The 26,142-nt window shown below is 45.6% G+C and overlaps 1 protein-coding gene across 1 annotated transcript in view; it reads right to left on the minus strand.

Annotated features, from left to right (window-relative positions):
- Positions 1-6,358: 6,358 nt before the first annotated feature.
- The window catches only part of LIN28A (lin-28 homolog A), a 52,869-nt gene continuing 33,085 nt past the window's right edge, over positions 6,359-26,142 (minus strand). The window contains exons 3-4 of the mRNA XM_054999731.1: positions 9,468-9,652; positions 6,359-6,572 (exon numbers count right to left, since the gene is read on the minus strand). Coding sequence (XP_054855706.1) covers positions 6,359-6,572; positions 9,468-9,652 — 399 coding nt within the window. The remainder of the gene's footprint in view (positions 6,573-9,467; positions 9,653-26,142) is intronic.

Genomic DNA, 26,142 nt, shown 5'->3' on the forward strand with positions numbered 1-26,142 from the left:
AGAAATAAAACAGAACAAGTTGAGGGACCCACAAAAAATCACTGGCTAGAAGACATCATTTCCCCCTTGATGTCAGTTCTATCTTCTTTCACATTGCCAATTGCCATCTTTCTCCTGCAAGCTGCCTCCATTGTCATCTCATTCTGGTGGCCTTCTCACTGTCAGCAGCAGTTTTCACACTGCATTATGAATCTGTGGAGTAATTTAAGAGGGCAAATGTTGCCCCTTAAGTATTTTGGGGAGGGGTTTACCCCCAAATTAGTAATTTTTTAAAGGCAAGCAGATGTTCCTACAAGCCTGGAGGCCCCACCAGGTTTACAAAACCCTGCATTCTAGTTATGGCTGGCCACTCAGTGTGGATTTTATTAAGCTCATTTGGATGTTGGACAGTGATATTTTGCTTTCAAGACTCATGGGTTTCTCTCAAAGTACACATAAGTAATAAGAAAGAGAAGAAATAGTTTATAGTCTTATATTATATCGTTTGCTCTTTACTCTTATGTAACTGATTTTCATTTTGTTTGTATTACTCTGTGCACTGTTTATTATTCTCTTGTTTATCATCCGTAATAATGTAAAATCATACATGGTTTACTATTCTTAAGGTTACTACAATATTGTCCACTATCTCTTCTCCTTTTAATAAAATTTAAATTAAAAAAAAGACTCACAGGTTTCTCTCAGAAAGTTGTTCCAAGCTGTGTTGTGTGTCAGGTCAAAGAAACTAATTCTGAGCCCCAAGAAAGCACACTCACTCAATTCAATTCACACAGATGCACGTTTTGCTAGGAGATTAAACAACAGACCATTCCCCCCCCCTTCAAATGGTACCACTCCCCTCTGCAACTGGAGGCATAGTGACTCCTCTGGTCTAATGGTCAGATCAGCTTTGTGTTCCTCTTCGACTCCACCAACCTTCATGGTTCCCAAAACTCATCACCTGAGATAAGTGTCTCCCCTCACAGCCACTATCTGTCCACCGATGGACAATGTTTGCACAACTTGGTCCCTAAAGCTACCAATTCAATTCATGGCTGAGCAAAAGTCTAAGACCATGGCTTGGATTCTGCCTAGAATTTCCATTGGTTCAAACAGAGGGAGCTTTTTTTTTACTGATTCCGCCCTACCATGGCAGCCCACAATGCCCCCCCAAAAGCTGCTTCTGGGGGATGGGACCTTTTGGTATAGTTTTGGGGGAATCAAAAAAAGTTTCCTGTGGAATAGGGAAATCAACACAAAAAAATCACTGCTTCTTCCTTGCACCGGTGAAAATGCCAAGCAAGACTCAAGCCCAGGTCCCAGTCCTTCATTTAGTGGCCCCATATGCCCTCTTGGCCTCAAGGAACACTTTGAAGAAAGGAAGGAGAAGCATAAGAAGCCATTATTCATAATCTTTATTAAGTTCCATCGTTTTCCATAACTGGTACAAGAATGAAAAATCAGGAGTTGGGGGAAGGAGAAACATACAGTGATTTTGGCCTCACCACATGACATAAATCAGCAGGAAAGCTGCTTGCAAGGACAAACGTCCAGCAGCCCAGACAAGACCCCTTTTATTCCCCCATACACACAGAGCACCACACAGACACCCCCTTATGCACCCCCCCTCCCAACCCTCTTCTTTAAAAAAAAAAACAAGAGTTTGACACAAAATCAAGCTTTGGTTGCTAGCAGTAAACATGGAGTTACATTCGTTTTGTCTCCTAATATACAATCATGCGGCCACTCAAGAAGTCCTTGTCCCCCCTCCCCCCAATACATTCAGTGCTTCCTAGCAGTCCACAGTGACCCTGAGTGCAGGCGGGGCGTCACACCCTGCCTGCAATTCACACTGTTTACCCCCAATGCATAGTGTCCACGGCTGGCAAAAAAAAAAAATGCCCGTTCCAAGCAGCGATTTATTTGCAAGAGCAAGCAGGCAAGAATTCTAGTCACCATCTGCAAGCCCTAGAATTACTGACCTAACAGTTACAAAGTCATTCTGCAAGCTTAGAGACGTTGCGCTCAACCTACCCTCGCCCCCGCTCACAGGAGGGCTAGGAAAATGCCCCTCCTGCCCCCATGGCGCCTTACTGATGTAGCTCTGCCTTTGGTCCTAGGAAGAAATGGGAAGGGGGCTTTTGAGAACATCACCAGTTTTCACTTAGCAAAGTTGCAAAGAGGTGAGGGGCAAAAAGGACTCCCCCCACCCCATGCAAATGCCATTTTTTAAAAAAGTTTGTAAACAATCATCAAGAGGAAGCCAGAAAGAAAGCAGAAAGATTCACGTTAAGATATTTACATGTACTAAGCTTCTAGATACGGGCTGGTGTCTGTGAGAAAATTCTACTTTATTCTTTAAAAGAGATTTAAAAAACTAAGAAGGGGCAATATTCTTTAGCTTTTGACATATACCCTGGGGGGGGAAATTAACCTTCCGATAGTAAACCAAGAAAAGCTATGTATGTGAATGCTTTCTATTGCATTTGGCCCCACTGACACAAAGAAGTTATCTTGAGGTAGATATATAGAGAATCCCACAGCAGTTTCAAAACGAACAGCCTGGATATGTCTCCTCGCCTGACTTCATTCTCTCCTCCTTCAAGGCAGGACACAAAGGGAGACAGCACTCTCCCCACAGGAGAAATGAGGATACCCCTTCTCAGATTTGATTGCTTGGCTCTGCAGCTCCCAACAATTTTGGATCCTGAGCCTGCAATCAAATGCAGCCCCTCCTTAGCAAAGCACTGGCAGTCCACACAGCAAGGGACAGCATATGGAACTCTTGATGGGAGCTAGGAAATATCCACGTGACTCTTTTTTTAAGAGAGAGCAGTGCACTAGATATTCAAAGGGGCTTGACCATACCGAGGGACATTTGGCCATACGGCAGTTGGCTAATGCATCATAAATCAAAGATGAACCAGAGATTTAAAGACCCACTTTTAAAAAAAGCATCTACTCAAGATCTTTTATTAAAGTCATCTCAACAGCTGTGGCGACGCTGATCACTCCAACCCCAGATCTGACTCCACCCTAACCTCAATTCTCCTCGGGTATGGAAAAGTCCAAATCGGCTCTCACTTTATCCTGAGCACCACAAAGCTTCTCAGACACTGAGATACCAGGAGCCTGCCCAACCACTCACAACAGGCATATGCAGCACTATCCATGATCTGCCCGATATGTGCGATAACCATGTTACGTGAAGGGGACAACATGCACATTTACCATGTGCATACAGCCTCAACATGCATCAATGCAACCCCTGAAAAATCCAGTGATCAGTTTGCATGCACCACGGCTGTACACACATGGTAACTATGTGCATTGCCCACTATTCACAGCACATGATGACCATGTGTATCAAGAAGGCCGCGAGTGGCTAGGGGGATCTTATCTGTTACTGTAAAATCTGAAAAGCCCTCATGTCAGCTATCATTTCCTACATCAAGCAGTTACCCTATACAGTGCTGAAGTTAACGCCTGCAATGCTACTGTGGTTCATCTGTCCCTTCCTGTTTGGGACTATGTACAGCTCCATAACTCTGAAGTACCCCTCATTGCCAGAAGCATCCAACAGTTCCTTCTAGTGTTTTTAGAAACGGAGACGCTATGCCTTCATTGGCTTTGCAAAGTCTCTCCCATTCCTCTCTCAACTCCATCTCCTAGGAGGACCCGAAGGACAAGTGAAGCTGACAAGCATCATGTGTCATTTGTATTAGGGGACCTGTAAAGGTAATTGTAAGGGTATCTAACTTTTGCTTCAGCTTCATTCCCACTGCAGCTGGTAGAAGAGATGGACGGAACCATCAGAAGGTCAAGGGAACATCTTCCCATTACCACCTGAAGGTTCTCATTAGGAGGAAACTCAACTGAGAGGGGACAACAAAATAAGTCTTGACTCACAATTCTCGGCCATAGCGGTGAGAATGAAAAGGAATGAACAAAAGCGATATGCCCCAAACCTGAAGCAGCTTAAGATTCAGAGGAACTGTTCATTGGTACATCTTTGGCTACAAGAATACACTACTCTTGAGATATTTTTAATGGTGTTTCACTACAAGAAAGCACCCAAAAACCCTTGGATTGCTCAGTTACTTGAGCACGAAAGAATGAAAGACAATGGGGTGATATGGAGAGGCAGCCCAAGACATTTTGGACCATGAAGGTAGAAGTCCAGATCACACACTAGTGAACATAGGACAAGTACAAATTCTCCAGTGCAAGGAAATGAGAGCTGAAAACTACCCTAGCCAATAGCTTTAATGACACTTGTGCTGGAGAACTTCCCCAATAGAGTGGGCCCGTATGTCTGAGAGCCTTTTTCTCACTCTGCCACCCTTCAGCGGGGACCCAGATTTGCTGCCCGATCTTGCCTTTCAGGAGGATCACGCTTGGGAAGAACTATCAGCAACACATTTTCAAGATTTCATGAGGGTAGAAGGATTGAGATGAGAGTATGGCATGGAAAAAGATGGGATGAAGATATGTCTACCCAGTGACGTGACAGCAAGAGAGATGTTAGAAGTCTTAAGAAGGGATGGATGTTTAGGAGGAGAGGAGACACTGTCAAGGAACAAACTCTGGTGCAGCATGGATGTCCAGGCTCTCAGGCCTGTCGGCTATGCATTTCTCCCTGCAGCAAGCAGATTTAATCTTTATCCACTGACAAGTCCAGGCAAACAAGCCAACAGGAAGAAGTCCTGCACAAGCCCCTTTGAAATGGACGAGGCTTTGAAATAACCACACAGGACAAAATTCCTACTGGATCCAACCTTAGCCCTCTAGTCTCCATGCAAATGCAGCAAGAGGGGAAAGAACAATCTGTTTAAAATACAGTGTCTAAAAAACATCAGGTAGATGTCAAGATGGAGGTACAATTTTAAAAACACCATCTTCTCATACTTTGTGCTGTTCAGCTTAACAATGCCCAACATTTAAAAACCATATGATTCCACTCTGTCCTGCCCCAGAAGCTACCGGGGTTCTTCCATCCCTGAGATGTTTGAGAATACCTGAGAATACATTGCAGTAATGTCCTTTTTTTTCTTCTTTTTTCTTCCTTTTTTTTAACTCTTAAAGATTAAAATATACAAAAATACAAAACAGAATATTTATATTTTAAAAAAATCCAACAAACATGAACGATAAAGAAAAACGAACCCAAAGATACGTCGTTCGCGCACGTCATAGTGCAGGTTTTACTTTGCGTTGGCTTCAGAGCAGGTAAGGATGCCCTCCCGTGTCTCGCACGGCAAGTCCAGCTGTCCGCGGGGAGCAAAATAAATTAAAGGCAGAGGCAGGGAGAGCAGGCACGGGACAGAAGCAGCAGCTTTTTTTAACCAAATGAGTTACAGTTTGGAAACAAAACCAAGGGAATACTCAAAACTCTCAGTCGTCGTGTTTACAATTGGTATTGTGGGTTGTGTGGACTAGAGAATTCTTGGAAGCAAACAACACCAAACAAACACGGAATTGCCCTGTTGACACTGGCATGCTTTTTTTTAAATTGTGGTCATGGAGGGGAGGGAGAACACCAAAGACTAGCAAAGTCGTGGGACACATCCTCAGGTCTGTTCTAGCAATGAGGCTAGGTTTCAGAGCCTGAGAAAGGAAGTGTTGGTAGGCCCAATACGTATGTTAGTTTCTGGAAAACTCTTTCGCAGCATATGCTCCAAAAAGCGGCCAGTTTCCTCAAAAGCCTCAGACATAACATGGACAAAATGAAATCCAGTTCAGGTTCAGAAGGAAGAGGATTTCATGGCCACATTTGGATGCAAAATGAAGACACACCAATACCACTTGCAGTCCCCAGAAGTGTGTGAACAGATACAGAAGTGTGTGAACGAAGTGTGTGAACAGATACAGTCCCAGTGGCCTCAAAACCCCTTAATTCCTCAGGGCTTGAAATTTCTTAAAGCTCTCCCAACTGTTTGAGTGGCCCGTTTTGTTACCAATTTTTAATAAATATCTTCCCTCTGACAGCCTCTGGAACCAACTGTGGCTTTGAGTATTTCCCTTTTGAAATGCAGCTGCAAAGGGCTGAGTGGTCCAGATTGGTTTAGCTTTGGTTTTTGTTCTTGGAACAGAAGGTGCTGCCACCCCACTCCCCACCCCCATCCTTGGATTTTTAGCCAGAGATTCACAGACCTCCTCTGAAGCAGAAAACAGACTGAGGACCAACATAACAATTTTGTCCGGACTCCCTGACCTTTTTCCCATGCCAAATTCTTAAGATATTCAAAAGCTGCTGCCCCCATGCCCAGTACCTGCCCTCCAAAACCTGGAGGCAGAAGCTATTCATTGCTCCCCCTTCTTTGCTGACTCGATGCCCTGAAGCCCCAGTGATCCAGTGGCTCCTACTGATTAGCAAACATCATTCCCTGGTTTCGGGAAGAAGGGGTGAGTTGTGCATTTCCTCATCCTCCCGGAAGTAGGCGGGCTTTCCCTGAGAACTGGGTGATTGCTGTGTTTTGATAGGGCAGTTGGCAACCATGTGGGTAATGCTTTGGCAGAAGTGGCATTTCTTTGGCTGAGGTGGGAGCTTGCATTCTTTGGCATGATGATCCAGGCCACCACAGTTGTAACATCTAGAAGGAAGACAACAAAGGTGGGAAAAGGTAAGGCTGCAGGAACCCTGTAACGATCTCTTTTGTAAATACAAGAAAACAATAAAAAAATAAAATTGAAATGCTAAATGTTTTGGAGGATTTCCTGTTCCTTAGCATGATGAGGTGAAGTCAATGATTTCCAAGAAGCAGGAAGCCTTTGGAGTAGAGGCACTCTCTGCATGGAACTTCTTGCCAAAAGGGCTAGTTTCCTTTTCGCAAAGACTTTATCAACTGTTACTTGAAGGACTGCCTTCTCCCATATGAATCCACCCATCAATTAAAATTGGCATCTGAACCCTTGTCTTTGAAATAAAGCAGATGGTCAGACACAGAGCCTTCTCTGTGGTGGCATCACAGTCGCTGAATATTCCTTCCACCCTCACAGGATTTTCACATCGAGTTTTTAAAGTTTTATTTGCTCAGATTTTTTAATGATTCCCTAGCATATCCAGGGCTTTTTTTTCAGCGGGAACGCGGTGGAACGGAGTTCCGGCACCTCTTAAAAATGGTCACATGGCTGGTGGCCCCACCCCCTGATCTCCAGACAGAGGGGAGTTTAGATTGCCCTCCGAGCTGCTCGAGGGCGTGGAGGGCAATCTAAACTCCCCTCTGTCTGGAGATCAGGGGGCGGGGCCACTGGCCATGTGACCATTTTCGCTGAGGGCAATTTAAACTTTAAAAAACTCCCCCCTTGTTCCAGCTGACCAAAAGTGATGTCATTGTGTGGTCTTGAGTTCCATCACTGAGTTTCACCACCTCTTTTCCCAGAAAAAAAGCCCTGAGCATATCTATGTTGTTTTTGCCCCTTTGTTATACAAATAGTTTGAATGACAGTTACCGAATTTATTTTAATAGAGTGCTTTTTAATAGAGTGCTTGTTCTTTTCCTGCTTCTAAAGCATTCTAATTTATTCATTCAACCTCCCCTTGACTTAAGTGGTTTGTAGTATGGTGCTTTCTGCTACTGGTTAACAATTTCATTTTTCTTGATTTTATTGCCTGATTGGGTTTAATATTTTTTTGTGCCATATGTTACTTTGGATGCTTGCTTTGGAGATTTTATTGTAATGCAAGTAATAAAGCAGATCAGGGAGGAGCTCGTGTGGGAATGCATAAATGCACCGTTTTCTCCCCAATCAACAAGACAATGTTTTTAGAATAGGTGGAAAGCACACAGCTACACCACCAGAGGGCAACCCTACTCTGCCATTATACTGTGAGCTGTTGGATCCTGGCTGTTAGAATCTGCTAAAGAAAGTCAAAAAACCTAATTTGGTCACTCTCATGTACTAGGGCTCTTTCTTCGTAAGGAGGGATCACAACCCAAGAGTACAGTGCATGCTTACATGCACTGGGATATATTCCCTGCCATAAGAAAAAATTTTGAATAGCAAATTTGGGTAAAGATGATGGACAGCCACTGGCAGTCATAGCAGACAATACTAGGCTAAGTCGGACAAATATTTTAATTCAGTTGACGGCATACACGGCTAGATCTCTCTAATACACACAGCTGCTAGAAGCGTCTCTTCTGAGCTGCATAATCTAGCTGCACAAAGGGATTTTTTTACTAGAGAAAACCTACCAACCAGCCATGTGGCTCCACCCTGCAGACACATGGCTCACAGAATGGGGGCACTGGTCCATGCTATTCAGCCCCGGGTATTCTGACCTCTGACCTTTCACTCTTGAATTTTTGGCTCTTTCCCTGGAAATTTGCATCTGTGCTTATTTTATAAAGGAAGCATTGGGCGCACAGAAAGGGCCGCTGCCTGATCATCGCCCATAGGAGGGAGCCATGGAAAATCTTGGCTGTACAGCAACCAAACTAAAGTAGAGTTGGTAATCTCTAGCTGCAGGGCAAGAAGACAGGGAACAGTCTTCCTGCCTGTGATCGTGCGAGCTCTAACCACAGAACTGCCAGGGTTCTGTTTGTGCCTGGGTGTAAATGCACACAGGGCCAATTACATCAGCCCAGCAAGAAATGTGGTAACTAGAGCTAAACCTGACATCTTGAGACTCTCGTTTCTTAGCTGGTGGGCAAGCCTGTAGTCAAAGGCAGTGCAATGTATCTTTTCACCTCATCAATTTGCCATATCATCCTTCTGCACATGTGAACCAGGCCTAAAACTTCACTGACAAAACAGAAGCCTCACCCATGACGGTTCGCCCTGACCTGGTGAGCCTGATCTCATCAGATCTCAGAAGCTAAGCAGGATCAGCCTGCTTAGTAATTGGATGGAAGACCTTGCAAACCACCTGTCTCCTGCCATGAAAACCCCACCAGGGGCCACCATAAGTAAGCTGTGACTTGAGGGCACTCTCCTCCACCACCACCCATGATGATTTAATACAGTGATTCCCAGTGTGGTGCCCATGGGTGCCATGGAGCTCACCAATATGTTTCCCAGTGCCCATGCTTATCCCACAACACATATCTTCCCTAAAGCAAAGAGCCGGTTCTGGCTGTCCTCCGGCCCCTTGGCACAAGTGGTGCTTCAAACAAAACCCCAGGGGGGTTGTGTCTGCAGAGAGCACCTATTCAGAAACACCTGCCTACACCATAAGAGGATTCTTGGCTTGGAACCACCTAACGTTTTGTGAAATCTTCCCATGTTTTGTGACAGGACTTAGTCCCCATGGCAGCCATCTTGTGATTGGTTCCTCCCACCCTATAAGAAGCCATTTTCTTGTGGTGCTCATGTCCCGCTCCCAAAATTCTAGAAGTGCCCCAAGAGGCTCTAAGAGGCTGGGGGCTTCTGGCCAAATATAACTGGTCCTCCAGCCTGAAAATCATGACCCATCTGTCTTCATTTCCTAGTAACTCACGTTCCTTTCCTTGAATTCTGAAACACGTGCCTGGCTCAAGCCTCACCTATCTCCTTTTGACCGGCGTTTCTGGAGGTTCTTGCCCTTCGGTCTCCTCTCACTGCCAATACAGAACACTCCTCCTGGACCGGTCACTCGGATGGACTCCAAACCCTTGGAGGATTTCTTGAAGGTGAACTCAACGGCTTCTCCTTCCTTCAGGCTACGAAAACCTTCCATGTGCAGCTTGCTCTGGAAACCAGAAAAAGAGGCGAGATTAACTGCAGCAGAAGTTATGAAGGAGAACATCAAGGTGTGTGTGCAGGGGGCGGAAGCATTGCAGTCTTGCCAGGACGAGGAAGGCAACTTCCAACAACCATCTAGGGGGTCACTAGAGGGAAGAAAGGAAGCAGAAAGAAAAACCTGCATCAAGCTTAGGTCAAAAGCACACTTCCATCGTTAGACTTGTTTGCTCTTAGAGAAGACCTTCAGGACTGTGGAGGGGACACCCACCAGCTTGTATGCCCACCATCTTGTATGTCCATGCATTACTAGTTTTGTGCATGGGGGAAGGGCAAGGTTTTGTAAGCTGCCTTGAAGGCCATATATAAAAGAATAAGGGGAGGGCATTTCTGGAACCAAATTAGAAACCAACGAGGGAAACCCTTCCGGAAGAAATCAACTAAACTATGTACAAGCACAAACAATATACAATTTTTAAACAAAATTTTAAATGTTTATAATTATGTAATCTATTATTAAAGTGCAAGGTGCTCCAAGTGTTGTGAATAAATAACCATTCTAATAAATACAAGAATAATATGGTTGGATTGCTGCACCAACTAGGTGATCATGAAAGAATAGGCCGTATGAGTCTTTGGATGTCTATTATATTGTTATGAGCCTGTGAAGAAGTGCTGGACGAAACAGGATTCTACAAGCTGGCCAAGCCCGTAGGCTCAGTTCTGTAGGTTTTGGACCAGTGTGACCTTCTTGTTCTGAGTTCCTATTGCTGGATATCCCAGGTTGTCAATATACATCCATATCTAGAAGAAATAACAAGTGATAGCAAAAATTACGACGCTGAATGATTGAACTGGTTTTTGTTCTACTTACCTGTTTAACTTCTTCCTCACCAGTTGGACTACGTTATACATTGCACCTATTGTGGATATTTTTGTAGACTGGAAGGACTGTGGACTGATTATTTTTGTATTTATTACTGTAATTATTATTGCACTTATTGGAATGGTTATTTATTCACAACACTTGGAGCACATTGCACTTTAATAATATATTATATAATTATAAAAATTTAAAATTTTGTTTAAAAATTGTATATTGTTTGTGCTTGTACATAGATTAGTTGATTTCTTTCGGAAGAGCTTCCCTCGTTGGTTTCTTGAAGGCCATATATAGCAAAGGCCAGAAACTCTTGGGAACATCCCTGTCAACTGCATAAGATCTGGGCTCACCTGGGCTGACTCACTGTTTTCCTTCCTGTGACGGGTATTTAACCTTGGGTGTGGTCAGAGGTGTATAGCCACAGGCCTTTACAATCAATCATAAGCAGGGTTTTTTTTCAGCAGGAACGTGGTGGAACGGAGTTCCAGCAGCTCTTAAAAATGGTCACATGGCTGGTGGCCTCGCCCCCTGGCCATGTGACCATTTTCGCAGAGGGCAATTTAAACTTTAAAAAACTCTCCCCTTGTTCCAGCCGACTCAAAATGACCTCAGTGTGCAGTCTTGAGTTCCACCACTGAGTTCCACCACCTCTTTCCCCAGAAAAAAAAGCCCTGATCATAAGGAATATAAAACATCATTAATAACATCATTAAAAGAACCAGCTCTAAACACACTTATATTGCTAAAACATATCACCCTTCAGTTACAACTTCAGCCCATATTTTCTTGGCTGCCAAGGCAGACGACAACACTTTGAATAAGATGAGTGAGTCTGCACCAGAGAGAAAAAAATTAGCTCCTCTGCTTCTGAGGAAGAGTTTAAGCCCTTCAAGCGTGCTACAAGAAATTTGGTTCTAGGCTCTGTGTGAAGAGGGCAGGACAGACTATAATGAGGCAAATCTTCCAGAATTGGGGCTGCACAGAATACATAAATGTGAAGCAAACAGTGATGGGAAGGAGCAACCATCAGGCCAAGCTGTTGGCATGGTCTGGACCTGAACGGATGTAAAGGGTTCTTCTGAGAGTATGAAAGGTGATGCTGGACAGATAGGAGGCTCTGATGTGGTCCCTTTGAATCAATTTAAACCAGAGATAAAATTTCAGAGCTGGAGACTGGCTGTGAGTACAGTGGATCCAGAACTAGACCAGGCTGTTGTTTATTTGTACTTTAGGAAGCTACTTTGGGTTCCCACTGGGACCCTAATTAGCTATATAAATAAATACATGGTGGGAAAGGAAGGCAGGGTTTAAAAAAAACACTTTGAAAGAAGACAGACTCATGCTTTTTACTAGGTTCTTCTATGGAAGTATGACAGCCAACCTTTTGAAAATAGACAAAAATAAGATGTAGCACTTTGGTAGCCCTCTGTGCATGCATACAAATCCAAATGCCTGCAATAACTTCCACCAGTATGAACCATATTATCTTTCACAATCCACAACAATGAAGTGCACTTTTTAAAAATGGAATTTCAGAGTGGGAAGGGGTCAGGGAGGGAGAAAAACCAGCCATCTCATGTCCTTTGCGGAGTTTTTGCTTATGGGCTATACAAGCTAAGCTTGACTGAGAGGCAGCTGCAATGTGCCTCTAACCAGGAATCCAGGTTATTGTTTCTGTAGATTCCCTGCTTTGAAAAATGGAATTCTTGCAAGAAAGCCAAAGACGTTTTGCTGTCTAATGCAAAATATTCCAACTTCTCCCATTGCCTAATCACAGGGCCATAATAAACCCTGGAGCTCATGAAATAATATATATATATATTTAAAAATCAAGGCATGCAGTCTGTTCTGCGAGATGGTAAATACAGAAGGGGGGATGAGGAATATAGCTTGTCATAGAGACCTCATCCACAGTTCTAACACCTCAAAACACATTATCTTGAGGCTTTATGGCTTTGATTGTGAAGACAGTTTTTAAATCACTGTTTAAATTCTCAACAAGGCAAGAAACTTACAGGACAGTGAATATCTTGCATAACACATATAAGCACTGAAACAGAGACCACCCTGCCTCTTCTTTATATGGTACAATAAGAGCACACTTTTGCTCAGCTACAACATCCACAGTATACAGTGAGTGGTGGGTCCATCCCAAAGAAACACCTCTTGCAGGATTCTTTGTAAAGCTGCCTTTTATAAAATCAAACTTGTGGTCCATCTAATTAAATACTCTTTTTTATAACTGGCAGTGGTTCCAAAAGTATTTGGCAGAGCTGTCTTGCTCCCAGATATTTTTTTTAAAGAAGATGTCAGCAGAGAAGGAATGAGCTACAACCAGGGCTTTTTTTCTGGGAAAAGAGGTGGTGGAACTCTGTGGGTTGCCCTCGGAGAAAATGGTCACATGGCTGGTGGCCCCGCCCCCTGATCTCCAGACAGAGGGGAGTTGAGATTGGCCTCCATGCTGCTCAGTGGCGCGGAGGGCAATCTCAACTCCCCTCTGTCTGGAGATCAGGGGGCGGGGCCACCAGCCATGTGACCATTTTCAAGAGGTTCCGGAACTCCGTTCCCCCGCATTCCCCCTGAAAAGAAAGCCCTGGCTGCAACCTTCTCCTAACATGCAATTCCAAGAAAAATTCTGATGTGTTGATGAACCATCGCCGATGAAAAACTACAGGAAGAACTCTCCTATCGTTCAGTGGCATCGCAGATGCAATCTTTTGCAGTCAAGTTAATTCACACACACAATGAGAGATCAAGCAAGGGAAATATGCACCGGAGCCAGTCCACTCTGTTATGCACACGCATGTGGTGAAGAAGGAAGGGGGGATTGTCCCAGGAGGCTACTGAGCTGGAACACATTGGCAGATCTGACACAGTTTCATCAGGCCTTAATCATGATGGAAGGCTGTTCTTTAACCATTATGAACAGTAATTATGTGTTGGCATGCAAATCCAGCCCCAGCTAGAGATGTGAGAACCTGGGGGTAGGGTAGGGAACACTCAACCCAGGAATTGTTTTTCAGTGTTTTCAATGGAAAATTCTGGAAATCAGGGAAAGCACAGGAAAAAACCTCCAATGATGTTTTTCTTTTTGACTGCGTGGAATTTGATAACATAGGGTGCAGAAGTTTGTAGCACTCTCTTGCTTTGCCATTGGGTGTATTTTCAATTTCTGCTTGTAGAAAACTAAAGCATTTATACCTCTCAATTCCAAAAATACTCCAACACACACCATTTTTATGCTAACTAAATTATAGATGCTTTGATGTTATTTAAAACAGCAAAAGAGGTTTCGGTTTGATAGATATTTCAGAAATCAAGATTTCTTTTTTTTTTTCTTGGAGAAAGATGATTTTTCCCTATGGCTCCAAAGTCTCCAGAAATTTTACATCTCTTGCTCCAACTAACAATGACAAAGAGTACTTTATGGTTTAATCTTTTACTTTAGATGACCAATGCAATTATGATCTCTCTTATACCAGTCCAGAACATATTCACTCTTCTATTTAAACTCTCATCTCTGAAAATAGTGTCTTTCCCATACTGGGCCCACATTAAATTGCACACGCATGCACACACCTACCTCTCTATTGTCTACTGTATGCCTTGGATCAAAGAGGTTCTTGTCATAAAAAGGGTCTTTTGGATATCATAAAATTCTTCACTGCTGCTTGACCACACTCTTCCAGAAATCAAGGGACAGTAACTCAGAATTCCATTAATAGAGTCCATTTGAAGAACGCAAGCAGAATAGCACGCATGCGTGCACACACACTTTAACTAATTAAAACCGAGTACGCTTCATTGAACACTCTCATTGAACAGCCGTATCTGTAACATCTGTGAGGTGTCCGGATCAGGTCTCTAAGGGCCATTTCCTAACGCTTCCTCCGATCCATTTCTAAGCAATAAAAACGAATCAATGAATTTTTGCTGCCCCAGGGCATTCAGTCCACCAATGTGACCCAACCTCCCGCCTCTATTTTTAAAATTTATTTATATTTATATAGAGCTTAGTATCACAACAGTTTTACCTGTGCTGTTCACTCACTGGTTTTGCAAAAAAAGAAAAAAAACATGCAGGCCAAAAAACAAAACAAAATTGTATCCAAATCTTTTTACTTATACATCTCGAGAATTAGAACCGAAATTCTGTAACATTTAAACTTCTTTCTACTATCTTTGGGACGCTGCTCTTGAAAATCTTTTCCTTTCCTTAGAACCCCACAGAAGCATTCAGCTACTCTAGATGACCCAAGGTGACCCAATGAGCAGCATGCAGTGTGGCATTCAAACCTGGGTCTCCCAGACCATAGTCCAACTCTCAGACCACTACACCACACAGGTATAGTAAGGCCCCTAGACAGAAATTCCTTTTCAAGTTATTAGAAGGCAGAGGTCATTGTGCTAGCTTGCAACATCTTAGTTACTTTTTGATAGCAATTGGGAGATTAGACTGGAAATATATGACTTTAGTAGGACATGTCAAATGTTGCTGCTATCTCTATTCTTATCTCCTATGGAGAAATAAAGACATTTGGGAAACTAGCATGGTAGAGGGGATAGAGCTCTGGACTAGGGTTTGAGAGACTGGGGTTTGAAATCCCACTCTGCTATGCCATTCTCCTCTCCTCCATTTTTTTCTCACAAAAGCCCTCTGAGGTAAAAAAAGCTGAGGGAATGATGTAAGTCGCTTAGGAGAAAGGTGGGGTATAAATGAGATAAAAGTAAATAGGCTTAAAAGGTGTAACTCTGCTGGTGATAAACTTACAACATGCTAGATCCTGCAGAAGAATTTCTACTAATTGAAACTTTGTAAACTTTTTTGTAAGTTTACAAGAAAAATTGGCGTTTCTGAACACTGACAGGAAATATCAATAGGATGAAAAACTCAGAAATTCATTAAAACCACTACTGAGCTAATTAGCCAAAAGCATCAAGTGCTCTATGTTCCTTTATACAATATTAAACAAGTCCTGATATATACAATCACATTTTGTAAACTTGACTGAAAAGCGTGCAAGTTAAAAATGTTTTAGACAGTTAGGATTTTCCTTCATTTATATAAAAAATAAACACAATACTAAAAAAAGAACATGTTCCTAATATTGCCATTAAATGTTCACTTGGACATTGTATTGTCGAAGGCTTTCACGGCCGGAGAACGATGGTTGTTGTGGGTTTTCCGGGCTGTATTGCCAAGACCACGGCAATACAGCCCGGAAAACCCACAACAACCACTTGGACGTTATTTTAAGGTGATCAGTTCAAGACATTAGTTCATTAAATGACTACCTTTAATGGGCACATTTAAATGCACTTACATACCTTTTGTTCCCTTTCTTAACCTCAAAACTCAACATTTATTTTTATCTTTTTCCATTTCTCAGTGCCTTTCCTCCTCACTGGCCAAGTATAGAGCAGTAGGGGGCAGCAGCTGGCAGGGACTAGGGAATCACCTAGTCCCAGCAAGGAACCTGGCAATCCTAGGTGGAGCCCAGCACAAAATGGCTGCCACGGGAGGTGGAGCCCAGCACAAAATGGCTGCCACGGGAGGTGGAGCCAAGCACACACACACACACAGAAGACGAAGGGGGACGAGGTATATAAAACACAACACACACACACACACACACACACACACACACAGAAGAAACCCAAAAGAGAAGAGAGAATAACATGCACTCAGAAGAAGACAATCAATTGTGAGAAACGGAGGATAAAACCCAGAAAGAGAGACGATGGCCAAAGGGGGAAAGGGGTACTCCACTGCTCTGGTGCTCCTGAGGCCCCACTACCTCACAGCTGATCTGCTGACTGATGAGAAGGAACCTTTATTTGTAGGAAGGCACCTAGTCACTGATTCTGCCTTCACAACAGCCTGCCTGCTTTCCTGAAGCATTATGGCACCAACAGGCACTACCGTGTTGGAGAACCCAGTCTTCATGCTTCCACTCAGTTTCCCAGATACAAGTATGCAATAGATCTCAATGGTCTGACCTGATCCTGTTAATGCCTTGAAACTTGTTTCAGATTATGATTCACAGCTAAGTGTGGAAAAGAAGCTGCGCCAAGTTCCTATCTTGCGTGCACCTCACCACACACACACACACACACAAACACACACACAAAATCATTTCAGCCCCATGTAAAAAAATCAGCTTTGGTCAACTTTGCCACATAACGCAATTTTTAAAGTTGGCTCATAGAGGTTTCAGCTTGACAAATGAAATATTAACAAATAGTACTCCATCATCACTGCATTTAGCACTTGTACCAATAGTAAGTAATAATGCTAGCATTTATATAGCACTTTATCTCAACAATCCATACAAAATAATCCTATAAAATTAGGTTCATTTATTATTCCCTGACATTAAAGCCGGGGGTGAAACAAAATGACAGAACGTTGACACTTAATGAATTTGTGGTTGAAAATAGATTTAAAAGGGGGTGGGGCAAGCCCAGTACACAAATTTAACATGCCAACTCTACAAAAACTGCAGTCAGCTCAACTAGGAGCTAAAAATAATATTCTAATCACATTATTGGCCAGAGGAGTGACAGAGCACTGTTAAAATGGAGCTTGTGGTCACTCATAATCTGGTTTGGAACTGCAGAAGGAATAAATTTTTGCCTCTTGTGGGTTAACAATTTCCAAGCTCTGCTAAAGCAATTCCTTCTATCACTTCCTTTGCTCAGCCGGGCCATCTGCTGTACACAGCAGTTCCTTAGAATAGAATCCTCTTTTTTCTGAATGGAGCATGCCCACCATTCATGAGTTACTCAGTAACCTGAGTCATGTGACCACTCTTTGCTTCCCTCTAATGCAATTGTGGGGAATGTCACTTTAAAAATTCTGTCTACACTTTCCTAGTACTGCAATTCTGCGCTAACTGCTTCCATTCCATCTACCAGGACTGACCCTAGCTCCTAAATGATACTCGCCAAGGAAAGCATATACCGACTACAGATTTTTTGTTTGTTTGCAAGTTAAAGCAAAATGTAGACATGTTCAGTTAAACTATGTCAAATGTAGGCTAAAAATATTATTTCCAAGCACAGAAAATGTGGCATATATTCATAAAAAAGACAAATGCCCCCATCACAGCTCAGTTTTAAACTCTCTCTCTCTCTCTCTCTCTCTCTCTCTGTATATATATATATATATATATATATATATATATATATATATATATATATATATATATATATAAGCTTTCTTTAATCAAGTGAGGGCTCTTTAAAAAAAAAGCAAGTTCCTAGCCCTTATTATTATGAATATGTTAGAATAGGTAAGCCAAAGCCCACTGATATCTTGGAAGCCAAAGGAAGATTGACTAGGATTTCCTATCATCAGAAGGGCAGGTCTTCAATGTCCTATTTATTATGGAAAGTAGAATCAAGTATGCAAATCCTAGAGATGCATTATCTATACAGGTCAACAAGTCTGGCTTTTCATGGCGCAGTAGTTTTTATTTTCAAAGTACAGCCTTGCCTTCAAAATAAGAAATAAAGGGTACCTCTGAGCGTGCACATTATGTATCTTTCCCCCACCTATATAGTAGCCAAAACTTTGCCCCTGGAATGGGGCTTTCAGATCAGCAGACACTACTCAAGTTCCAAAAAAACCCCTGCTTAAATACATACATCCCCCAAACATATGTTTTGCAGCCATTTTTTTCTCTCCAACTAAACTCAGCAAAACCCATTGCAGAACCAAGCAGTTCAGTGGGCGGATCCTATGAGGTCAGCAGTGGTCATTGCAGACTAGAGGAAGAGCATGGTAGGAAAATGCAAGAACATATACGTGGGATTTTCAGCCTGTTAATGTTTATGAACAACTTTTAAATGATTGCTTGAATATACACAAATGCACACACAGGGACCCATGAGACTGAGGGCCAAACTACAAGTGATGAATGACACAGGTTGGACACTTGTCAGCTTCCCTCAAGTTTTGATGGGAAATGTAGGCATCCTGGTCTTGCAGCTTGGCTCTCCGACTGCTGTCCAATGGACGTTCCAACTGTCACTTGTCCAACATTCCACCAAGCTGCCTGCATTTCCCATCAAAACTTGAGGGAAGCTGGCAAGTTTCCAACCTGTGTCATTCATCACTTGTAGTTTGGCCCTCAGTGGGGAAGCCCACTCTTGTTCCCTGCCCTCTGGATAGGGTTCCCAGGTGCTGACCTGTGGCGGGCAAACTCCCAGGGATTTGCCCCCTTGTCCTTTGATCGCCTAGTGATCGGCAGGAGGGGGCAAGCTCCCGGAGGTTGCCCACCACCGGCAGGCACCTCAGGAGCGTGAACTGTGCGCATGCTCCCAACCAGCACCATGACGTCACATCATTGTGCCACCTGCCTGTTGAGCAGCCAAGAAAATATAAAAGAAATATGATTATTTATTGCACAGTGCATAAATGATTACAATCATGGAACAAAGTTAAAAACCTAGAGACCTGGTAACAACAGTTACACAGAATCACAAAATTGTTGGCACATATAGATAAGCCAAGTCACACAACTGATTGCACATATACAGAAACCAAATGTGTTTCAGCCCTCTGGGCCTTCCTCAGTGGTGTAATTTGTTATTACATACACATATAAAAATTATGGCTCATAAATATAAAATGTTGCTGGTTCAGGCCAGGTAGTTAAAATATGGAACATTTATAACCCTCAATATAAGTCACTTATTGTTAATCTATTTGGGTGGCCTAAAAGACAAATAAGTGGGTACTAGATCAAAACAAGCCTGAATTCTCCCTAGAAGCTAAAATGTCAAGATTAAGGCTATCATACTTTGGTCACATCATGAGAAGGCAAGATTCTCTGGAAAAGTCAATAATGCTAGGAAAAGTGGAAGGCAGCAGGAAAAGAGGAAGACTTAAAACGAGACGGCTTGACTCAATCAAAGAAGCCACGTCCTCCAGTTTGCAGGATCTGGGCAAGCCTGTTAATGATAGGATGTTTTGGAGGTCTTTCATTCATAGGGTCGCTGTAAGGCAGAGGGGACTTGACGGCACATAACACACACACACAGAAGTGGTGCTGAAACAGCATTTGGTCCTGAGCCAGGGTTGCCTTCCAAGTGTGTGTTCTGTTTTACATGGGGGAAGGTGGCAATCCTGTGACCAAAGAGGAATTTGAACCCAAGCCTCCCAGTTCTTACATCCCACACCATATCCACTATATCATACTGGTTCTCAGCGGCATACATGGTTTCCTTTCTACATTTTACCCTAACAACAGCCATGTGATGTCGGAAGGCTGAGAGAGAGAATATGAACAATGGGCCCAAGGCCACCCAATGAGCTTCATACAGTGGGGCTCTGAATCCAGGCTCCCAGGTCCCAGCACTCTAGCCACTACATCTCACAAGCTATTCAAGGGTAATGGAAAGTGAGGGTGTGTGTGTGTGTGAAGCCCCCAGGGGCCAGGCTGTGCTCCCTGGAAGCGCCCATCTTTCCTCTGTGGGGTCAGGGACCAGGCAATACGTGAGCACTGGGGAGGCTGCACTTTTAATGGCTGGTTTCCTTTACATTGCCAGCTCCAGCAGATAACTGCCCCCTGTGGCCCGGCCAGTGCCCAGCTCTTCACCTCCCACCTGCTGCTCGTGCTGCTTTTACCAGTCTGGATCCTTCTCCCGGCTCCTTAGGCTCTTGTCCTGGCCACTGCACCCTTCATGCCAAGTTAAGTCTGAGGTTAGTCTGCCTGCCTGGGTCCAGTGGAGAAAACGCCTCTTGACTTCCCTTGCAGCCAGGGATGCCAACTGCTGAGGCTTCAGGAGGCACTGTACCTTCCTACCTACAAAGGCTTCCAATCTGCCTGCCCACAGCCTTCAGCCAGCTGCCAGCTTACCTCCTCCAGGCCAAGGGTTGCCAGCCTCCAGGTGGTGGCTGGAGATCTCCAGGTGATAAGAGATCAGTTCCCCTGTACAAAATGGCTGCCTTGAAAGATAGACTCTATGGCATTGTACCCAACTGAGGCCCCTCTCCAACCCCTGACCTCCTCAGGTTCTACCACCAAAATCTCCAGGAATTTCCCAACCTGAAGCTGGCAACCCTACCAGTGGGGGCATTTTCTCTTTCTTCCTCTGGCCACCCCTAGTTTCCAATTCTTAGCTCTTACTCTTGAGCAGGGGTCATTTTGTAGAAAAAGAGCTGGAGGAACTCATTAGCATAACTCATTAGCATATGCCATGCCCCTTGACATCACCAGAAGCGTGTCATTAGCATAACTGATTTGCATATGCCACACCCCTTGACATCATCTATCCTGGCTGTTTTGGACCCAATCCTGGCCATTTAGAGCCGAAATTGGGCCCAAAATGGCAAAAGGGGGCAGAAAATGGCTGAAAAGGGGCCCAAAATGGCCAGGATTGGGCCACTGCTGAGTGGGAGAGTGATCCACCACCCATCAGAGGCCCGATCCTGGCTGTTTCGGCCCCAATCCAGGCTGAAACGGGCCCAAAATGGCTGAGAGTCAGATGAATGGGGTCGCCTGACGTGACCTCTTTGGGGAACTGCGTTCCTGTGCGTTCCCCCTCGAAATGAGCCCTGCTCTTGAGCAAGTCTTTCTCTAGGGGAGGCCTTTACCCCCACAGGAGTTCTCTGTCCCACAGGGAGCTAGCACCAGTGGGCCTTCCTTCTGGCTGCCCCACCTGTCTCTCTTCCCAGCTCTGACACTGAGCAGCTGCCCACCTTAGGCCATGCTCCCACTCCACCTCACCCCTCTCCCAGAGGTAGGGTGCCCTGGGCTGTGAAAAGGTGTCTGGGATTATTTTCTGTGCTATCATTACAAAAATAGCTGTCCAGAAAAACAATAGCTGAAACAGGCAATGTTCACAAAGGTCCTCCTTGGATTAAACAGCTTTCAAAGAAATCATCAACACACGGTTGGTTTCAAGAGCCTCAATGAGGAATCATTGTTAGTATACTGGATCTGGGAAGCCCTGGGTTGTGTCAGGTCCAGTGTATATCTAAACTGTACTGACTCCATTTTCTAATGCTTCTAGTGTTTAAGTGCTTTCTTCCCAGGTGCACCAGTTCCCAGGCAGCACCGGAGGCGACTGTTTTGTCTAACACCGTTCCACCAAGCATTGGCCTTGAAGGAGAGCAGCTTCCCAGGACTGAGAGATGTTGTTTTGAGAACTGTGGGGGGAGGCAAATCCAGATGGGTATTGTTACTTTGTACCTCATGCTTTGCCCTTCATTGGTAACAATGACTGTGTACCATCCTGAGTCTCCTATTCAGGACAGTGGACTATAATGGACCTTTTCTGCAGTAAAGTTTCCTTGTTCAATCAATGGACTCCTGTTTGCTTTTGAAAGGGAACCTGTAGGAAGAGCCTTATCTAGCCACAAGCTGACATTTTGTTACCAATCATGCCTGAGTCGGGCCCAGCGGAATCCAAGGTAGTCCCGGACAGGGATCCTTTGTTTGATCCGTATGCGTCCCCCGACAGTCAAACAGTGCAACCCCAAGAATCTCATGTGCCAGCCGGGGCTGGAGCTTCGACGTCTACACCGCCTCTCATCGACCTCAGCAGTGAAGGGACAAGGCCGACGGCTACCGCTCTCCCCTTGATCTCGCTACCCACCCCGTCGGAGTGGGGAGCCAGACCCCGAGAAACGCGAGAGCGCAGGGCCGGAGGGCTTCATCCAAGAGTTTCGATGGACGGACGCCGAAGCCTAGAGACTGTCCCTGAGCTGGATAGCAGCCAACCGTGGCTGTTTTGGAACAGGACGGCCGAACAGACGGACGGGAACACATCTCGCCGCGGCGCCCTGAGTTGGGATTATTCGGAACTTGCCCCATGGAAAGAGCCAACGGAAGTTCCTGAGCATAGTTGGGTGCAAATGCAAAGTCGCACCCATGCTGTAGATTCCGGCATCTCGGCAGTGACGGGCCTAGCCAAAGGAATTCTAGCAGCGAGATCACGAGTCGATCAAGGAGATCCTCCGCCTTGGGGGCCGTTTTCCCCGGTGAGTACAACCGAAGGAGGTTCCGTGATGGGGCAACCGGGTCCTAGCCGAATGCAACAGTTGGAAGCTAGGCTGATTGATATGGAGGAAAGTTTGGCTCATGCCATTCACCTAATCTCAGCGATGGGGGCAGGGGAGAGAATCTCACCTGAAGAAATGGCGGTACAAATCGCCACCCTCCAAAGTGTCATGTCCTATCCAGTGGAGGACGCCCCGCAGCAGCCGCTGCCTTCGGGAGAGGAGGAATACTATCCTGGAGAACCGGGAGAGTCGCCCGCGGAACTCCCTAGAAAAGATGAAACCCCGCCGCACGGGGATACTCCAGCTGAGGTACCTGGAGAGACTCCGACGGAAACCCCTAAATCGGACGGGGATCCATCTCCCAAGGAGACTCCAGCGGAGGAGCCTAGAGAGGAGGAAGAAGGGCCAACCCGTCCAACCGAAACGACGGTGATACCCCCTCCCGCTTCTCCAACGACAGTTCGGCCGGATCAGACGGAAGAGCCTCCGGCCCCTTCTGAGGAGGAATTACCGCAACGACCGCTAGAAGTGGTTCCCATTCAACAAACCCCGAGCGCCCCGACGCCACAAGACCAGCCTTTGCGTCCCAGAGACACGACGCCGAGAGGGGCAAGCCCGCGCGGCCCACAACCCATCAGGCCTTCGCCGCTGCGGCCCCTTCCGCTTCGACCGCAACTAACTCCTTCGCAGCAACCGATACGTTTGCCACTTGAGCAGCCCGTAATACCACCTCCGAATCAACCGGTGGGGCCTACACCACTACGACCCCACCAACCCGTCCCTCAGCGGCCGGTCATTACTCAGCCGCACCGGCCACCTCCACCTCAACCGCTACTGCCAGCACCTCCTGTATTGCCACCACCAGCCCGACTGAGATTGCAGCCGCCTGTCCGACCACGACTGCAGCCACCGGCCCAGCCGAGAGCACCACCGCCAGCCCAGCCGAGAGCACCACCGCCAGCCCAGCCGAGGCCGCCACCCCCGGCTCAACCGGTGATGCCGCCGCCAGCGCAACCAGCACCGCTACCACAACCGGGTCCCCCCATACCTCAAGTGCCATTGATGCTTCCGACGGACTTCTACCCAGCACCGGCTCCGAGGCAAGACCTCCCGATGGGTTGGGTGAAACTGGAAGCTACTTTTGATGGGGATCCCTCCAAACTGGGATTTTTCCTAGTGCAAGTCGTGCAATTCTTCAACCGGTGGGGACACCTCTTCGGCAGCGAGGCCAGTCAAATTGAACATCTCGGCTCCCGCTTACAAGGCAAAGCAGCGGACTGGTATGTAGGACTATACAATATCGGGGCCCCGGAACTTAATACTCTCCAGGGGTTGGTGGATGCTATTCGAGCGCAATATGAAGACCCCTTAGAGGAAACCAGGGCCCGAACAGAATTGCAAGCCATTAAACAGGGCAGCATGTCGGCGAGAGACTATATCACGAAATTCCGACAATTGGCCGCCAAATGCCCTAGGTGTGAGGAGTCCACCAAAATCATTCTGTTCAAGCAAGGACTAAACCCGAGACTTTTGGACAGAGCCCTCATGCAGGACAATCCCCCTACGTTGTTAGGTTGGATCCAACTTGCATGCGAAGTTGAGAATCGCATTTTGGAAGTCCGTTTGGTTGAACAACAACAACAAACGGGACAAAGAAGACCCTTGACTTTACAGAAGGGAGGACGGGGAGCTGGGTACGCCACCCGTGGAGCGAGAGATGCTAGATGGCAACAAGGGCTGTGTTTGCAATGCGGACAAGCCGGTCACTTTGCAGCACAATGCCCCTACCGGCCTGTGCAAAGACCTCCGCTTCAACTACGGCGCCCAACCCTTGCTCCATTTCCTACTCTCCAACGCCCGATTCCCGCGCCACGCGCGAACAGAGGCCGCGGCGCTTCCCAAAGGCCCGCCTCAGAGAGAGGACTGGAAGCGGAAGAAGTTATGGAATACGACCCCGCTTCCCCAAACGCAGAAGTCAATCCAGAAAGCCCCCAGTCGGGAAACGAGATGGATCTGTCGTAAAAGGGCCCAAACGACAGATCCGCCCCAAGCCCGTCCCTGCACGGAACCGGCCGCCTGGGTCCATCTTATTCATGCCAGTAACTCTAATCAACCCAGAGAGAAAAATGCACATCCGAGTGCAAGCCCTTATCGACTCGGGCTGTTCGAGAGACATCATCGCCCCAGCTCTAGTCAATGGACTAGTCTTACCAACTCGGGAATTACAAAATCCAGTAATCTTTGAACAAATGGATGGCACCAATATGAACCCTGTTACCACTGAGACCATCCCAGTGATCACAGGCATGGGACAACATTGGGAAAAGAGGTCTTTTGTCATCAGCTCCACTGCCAAATACCCGTTAATTCTAGGCAGCAAGTGGCTATGTGATCACAATCCCTACATAGACTGGGCACAAGGATGTATCACCTTCAGTCATGCCAACTGCAAAAATCACCGTTGGAACCAAAACTGGGGCAATGATCCAACTCATACTGAAAAGGCCCTTCTTACTCAAGAAGAAATCAACCAAATACCCGAACCGTATTGGCCTTTTCTAAACGCTTTTTCCGAGGAGGAAGCTGATACTCTACCCCCGCACCGACGAACGGACTGTGCGGTGGAAATTTTACCCGGAGCCTCACTGCCCAAAGGACGACTCTATCCCATGAGTCTCCATGAACGAGAAGAGCTCCGGAAATTCATCGACACCAACCTCCAACGAGGGTTCATCCGCCCAGCCAACAGCCCCCACGCCGCTCCGGTTCTCTTCGTGAAAAAGAAGGATGGGGGACTACGACTGTGCACGGACTTTCGAGGACTTAATGCAGTGTCCACCAACAACGCCTATCCTATACCACTCATCCGAGACCTTCTCAACGTCGTGGCCCAAGGTAAGATCTTTACAAAATTAGACTTAAAAGATGCTTACTTCCACGTCCGTATCAAGGCAGGGGATGAGTGGAAAACCGCATTTAATACGCCCCTCGGACAATATGAATACCTAGTTATGCCTTTTGGATTGACGGGAGCCCCGTCTGTATTTATGTCCATGATAAACGAAGTTCTGCACGAATTTCTGTACAAAGGGGTGGTGGTGTACCTTGATGATGTCTTAATTTATTCAGACACAGAGGAAGAACATATTCAAATGGTACAAAAGGTCCTGGCCACCTTGATGAATAATAAACTACCCATCAAGTTGTCCAAATGTGAATTCCATAAAACCGAACTCACTTACCTTGGGTATTGCATCTCCCAAGAGGGTTTAAAAATGGATCCAACCAAAATACAAGCGATTCAAGAATGGCAAACACCCACCACCCGTAAAGAACTACAATCCTTCCTGGGTTTTGCCAACTTCTATAGAGACTTTATAGCAAATTTCGCCCAAATCACGCTCCCCTTAACAGAATTGTTGAAAACAAAAGATAAAGGGGACCAAGCTAAAAAACCCTCCTCCAAACTACAATGGACCTCCGATTGCCAAACTGCTTTCGAATGCCTGAAAAAGCAATTTGTAACGGAACCCATCCTCTCCCACCCCAACGAACAGTCCCCTTTCGTAGTGCAAGTCGACGCCAGCGATACGGCAATAGGGGG

Source organism: Eublepharis macularius, chromosome 15 (assembly GCF_028583425.1).
Source record: "Eublepharis macularius isolate TG4126 chromosome 15, MPM_Emac_v1.0, whole genome shotgun sequence".
Taxonomy (NCBI): domain Eukaryota; kingdom Metazoa; phylum Chordata; class Lepidosauria; order Squamata; family Eublepharidae; genus Eublepharis; species Eublepharis macularius.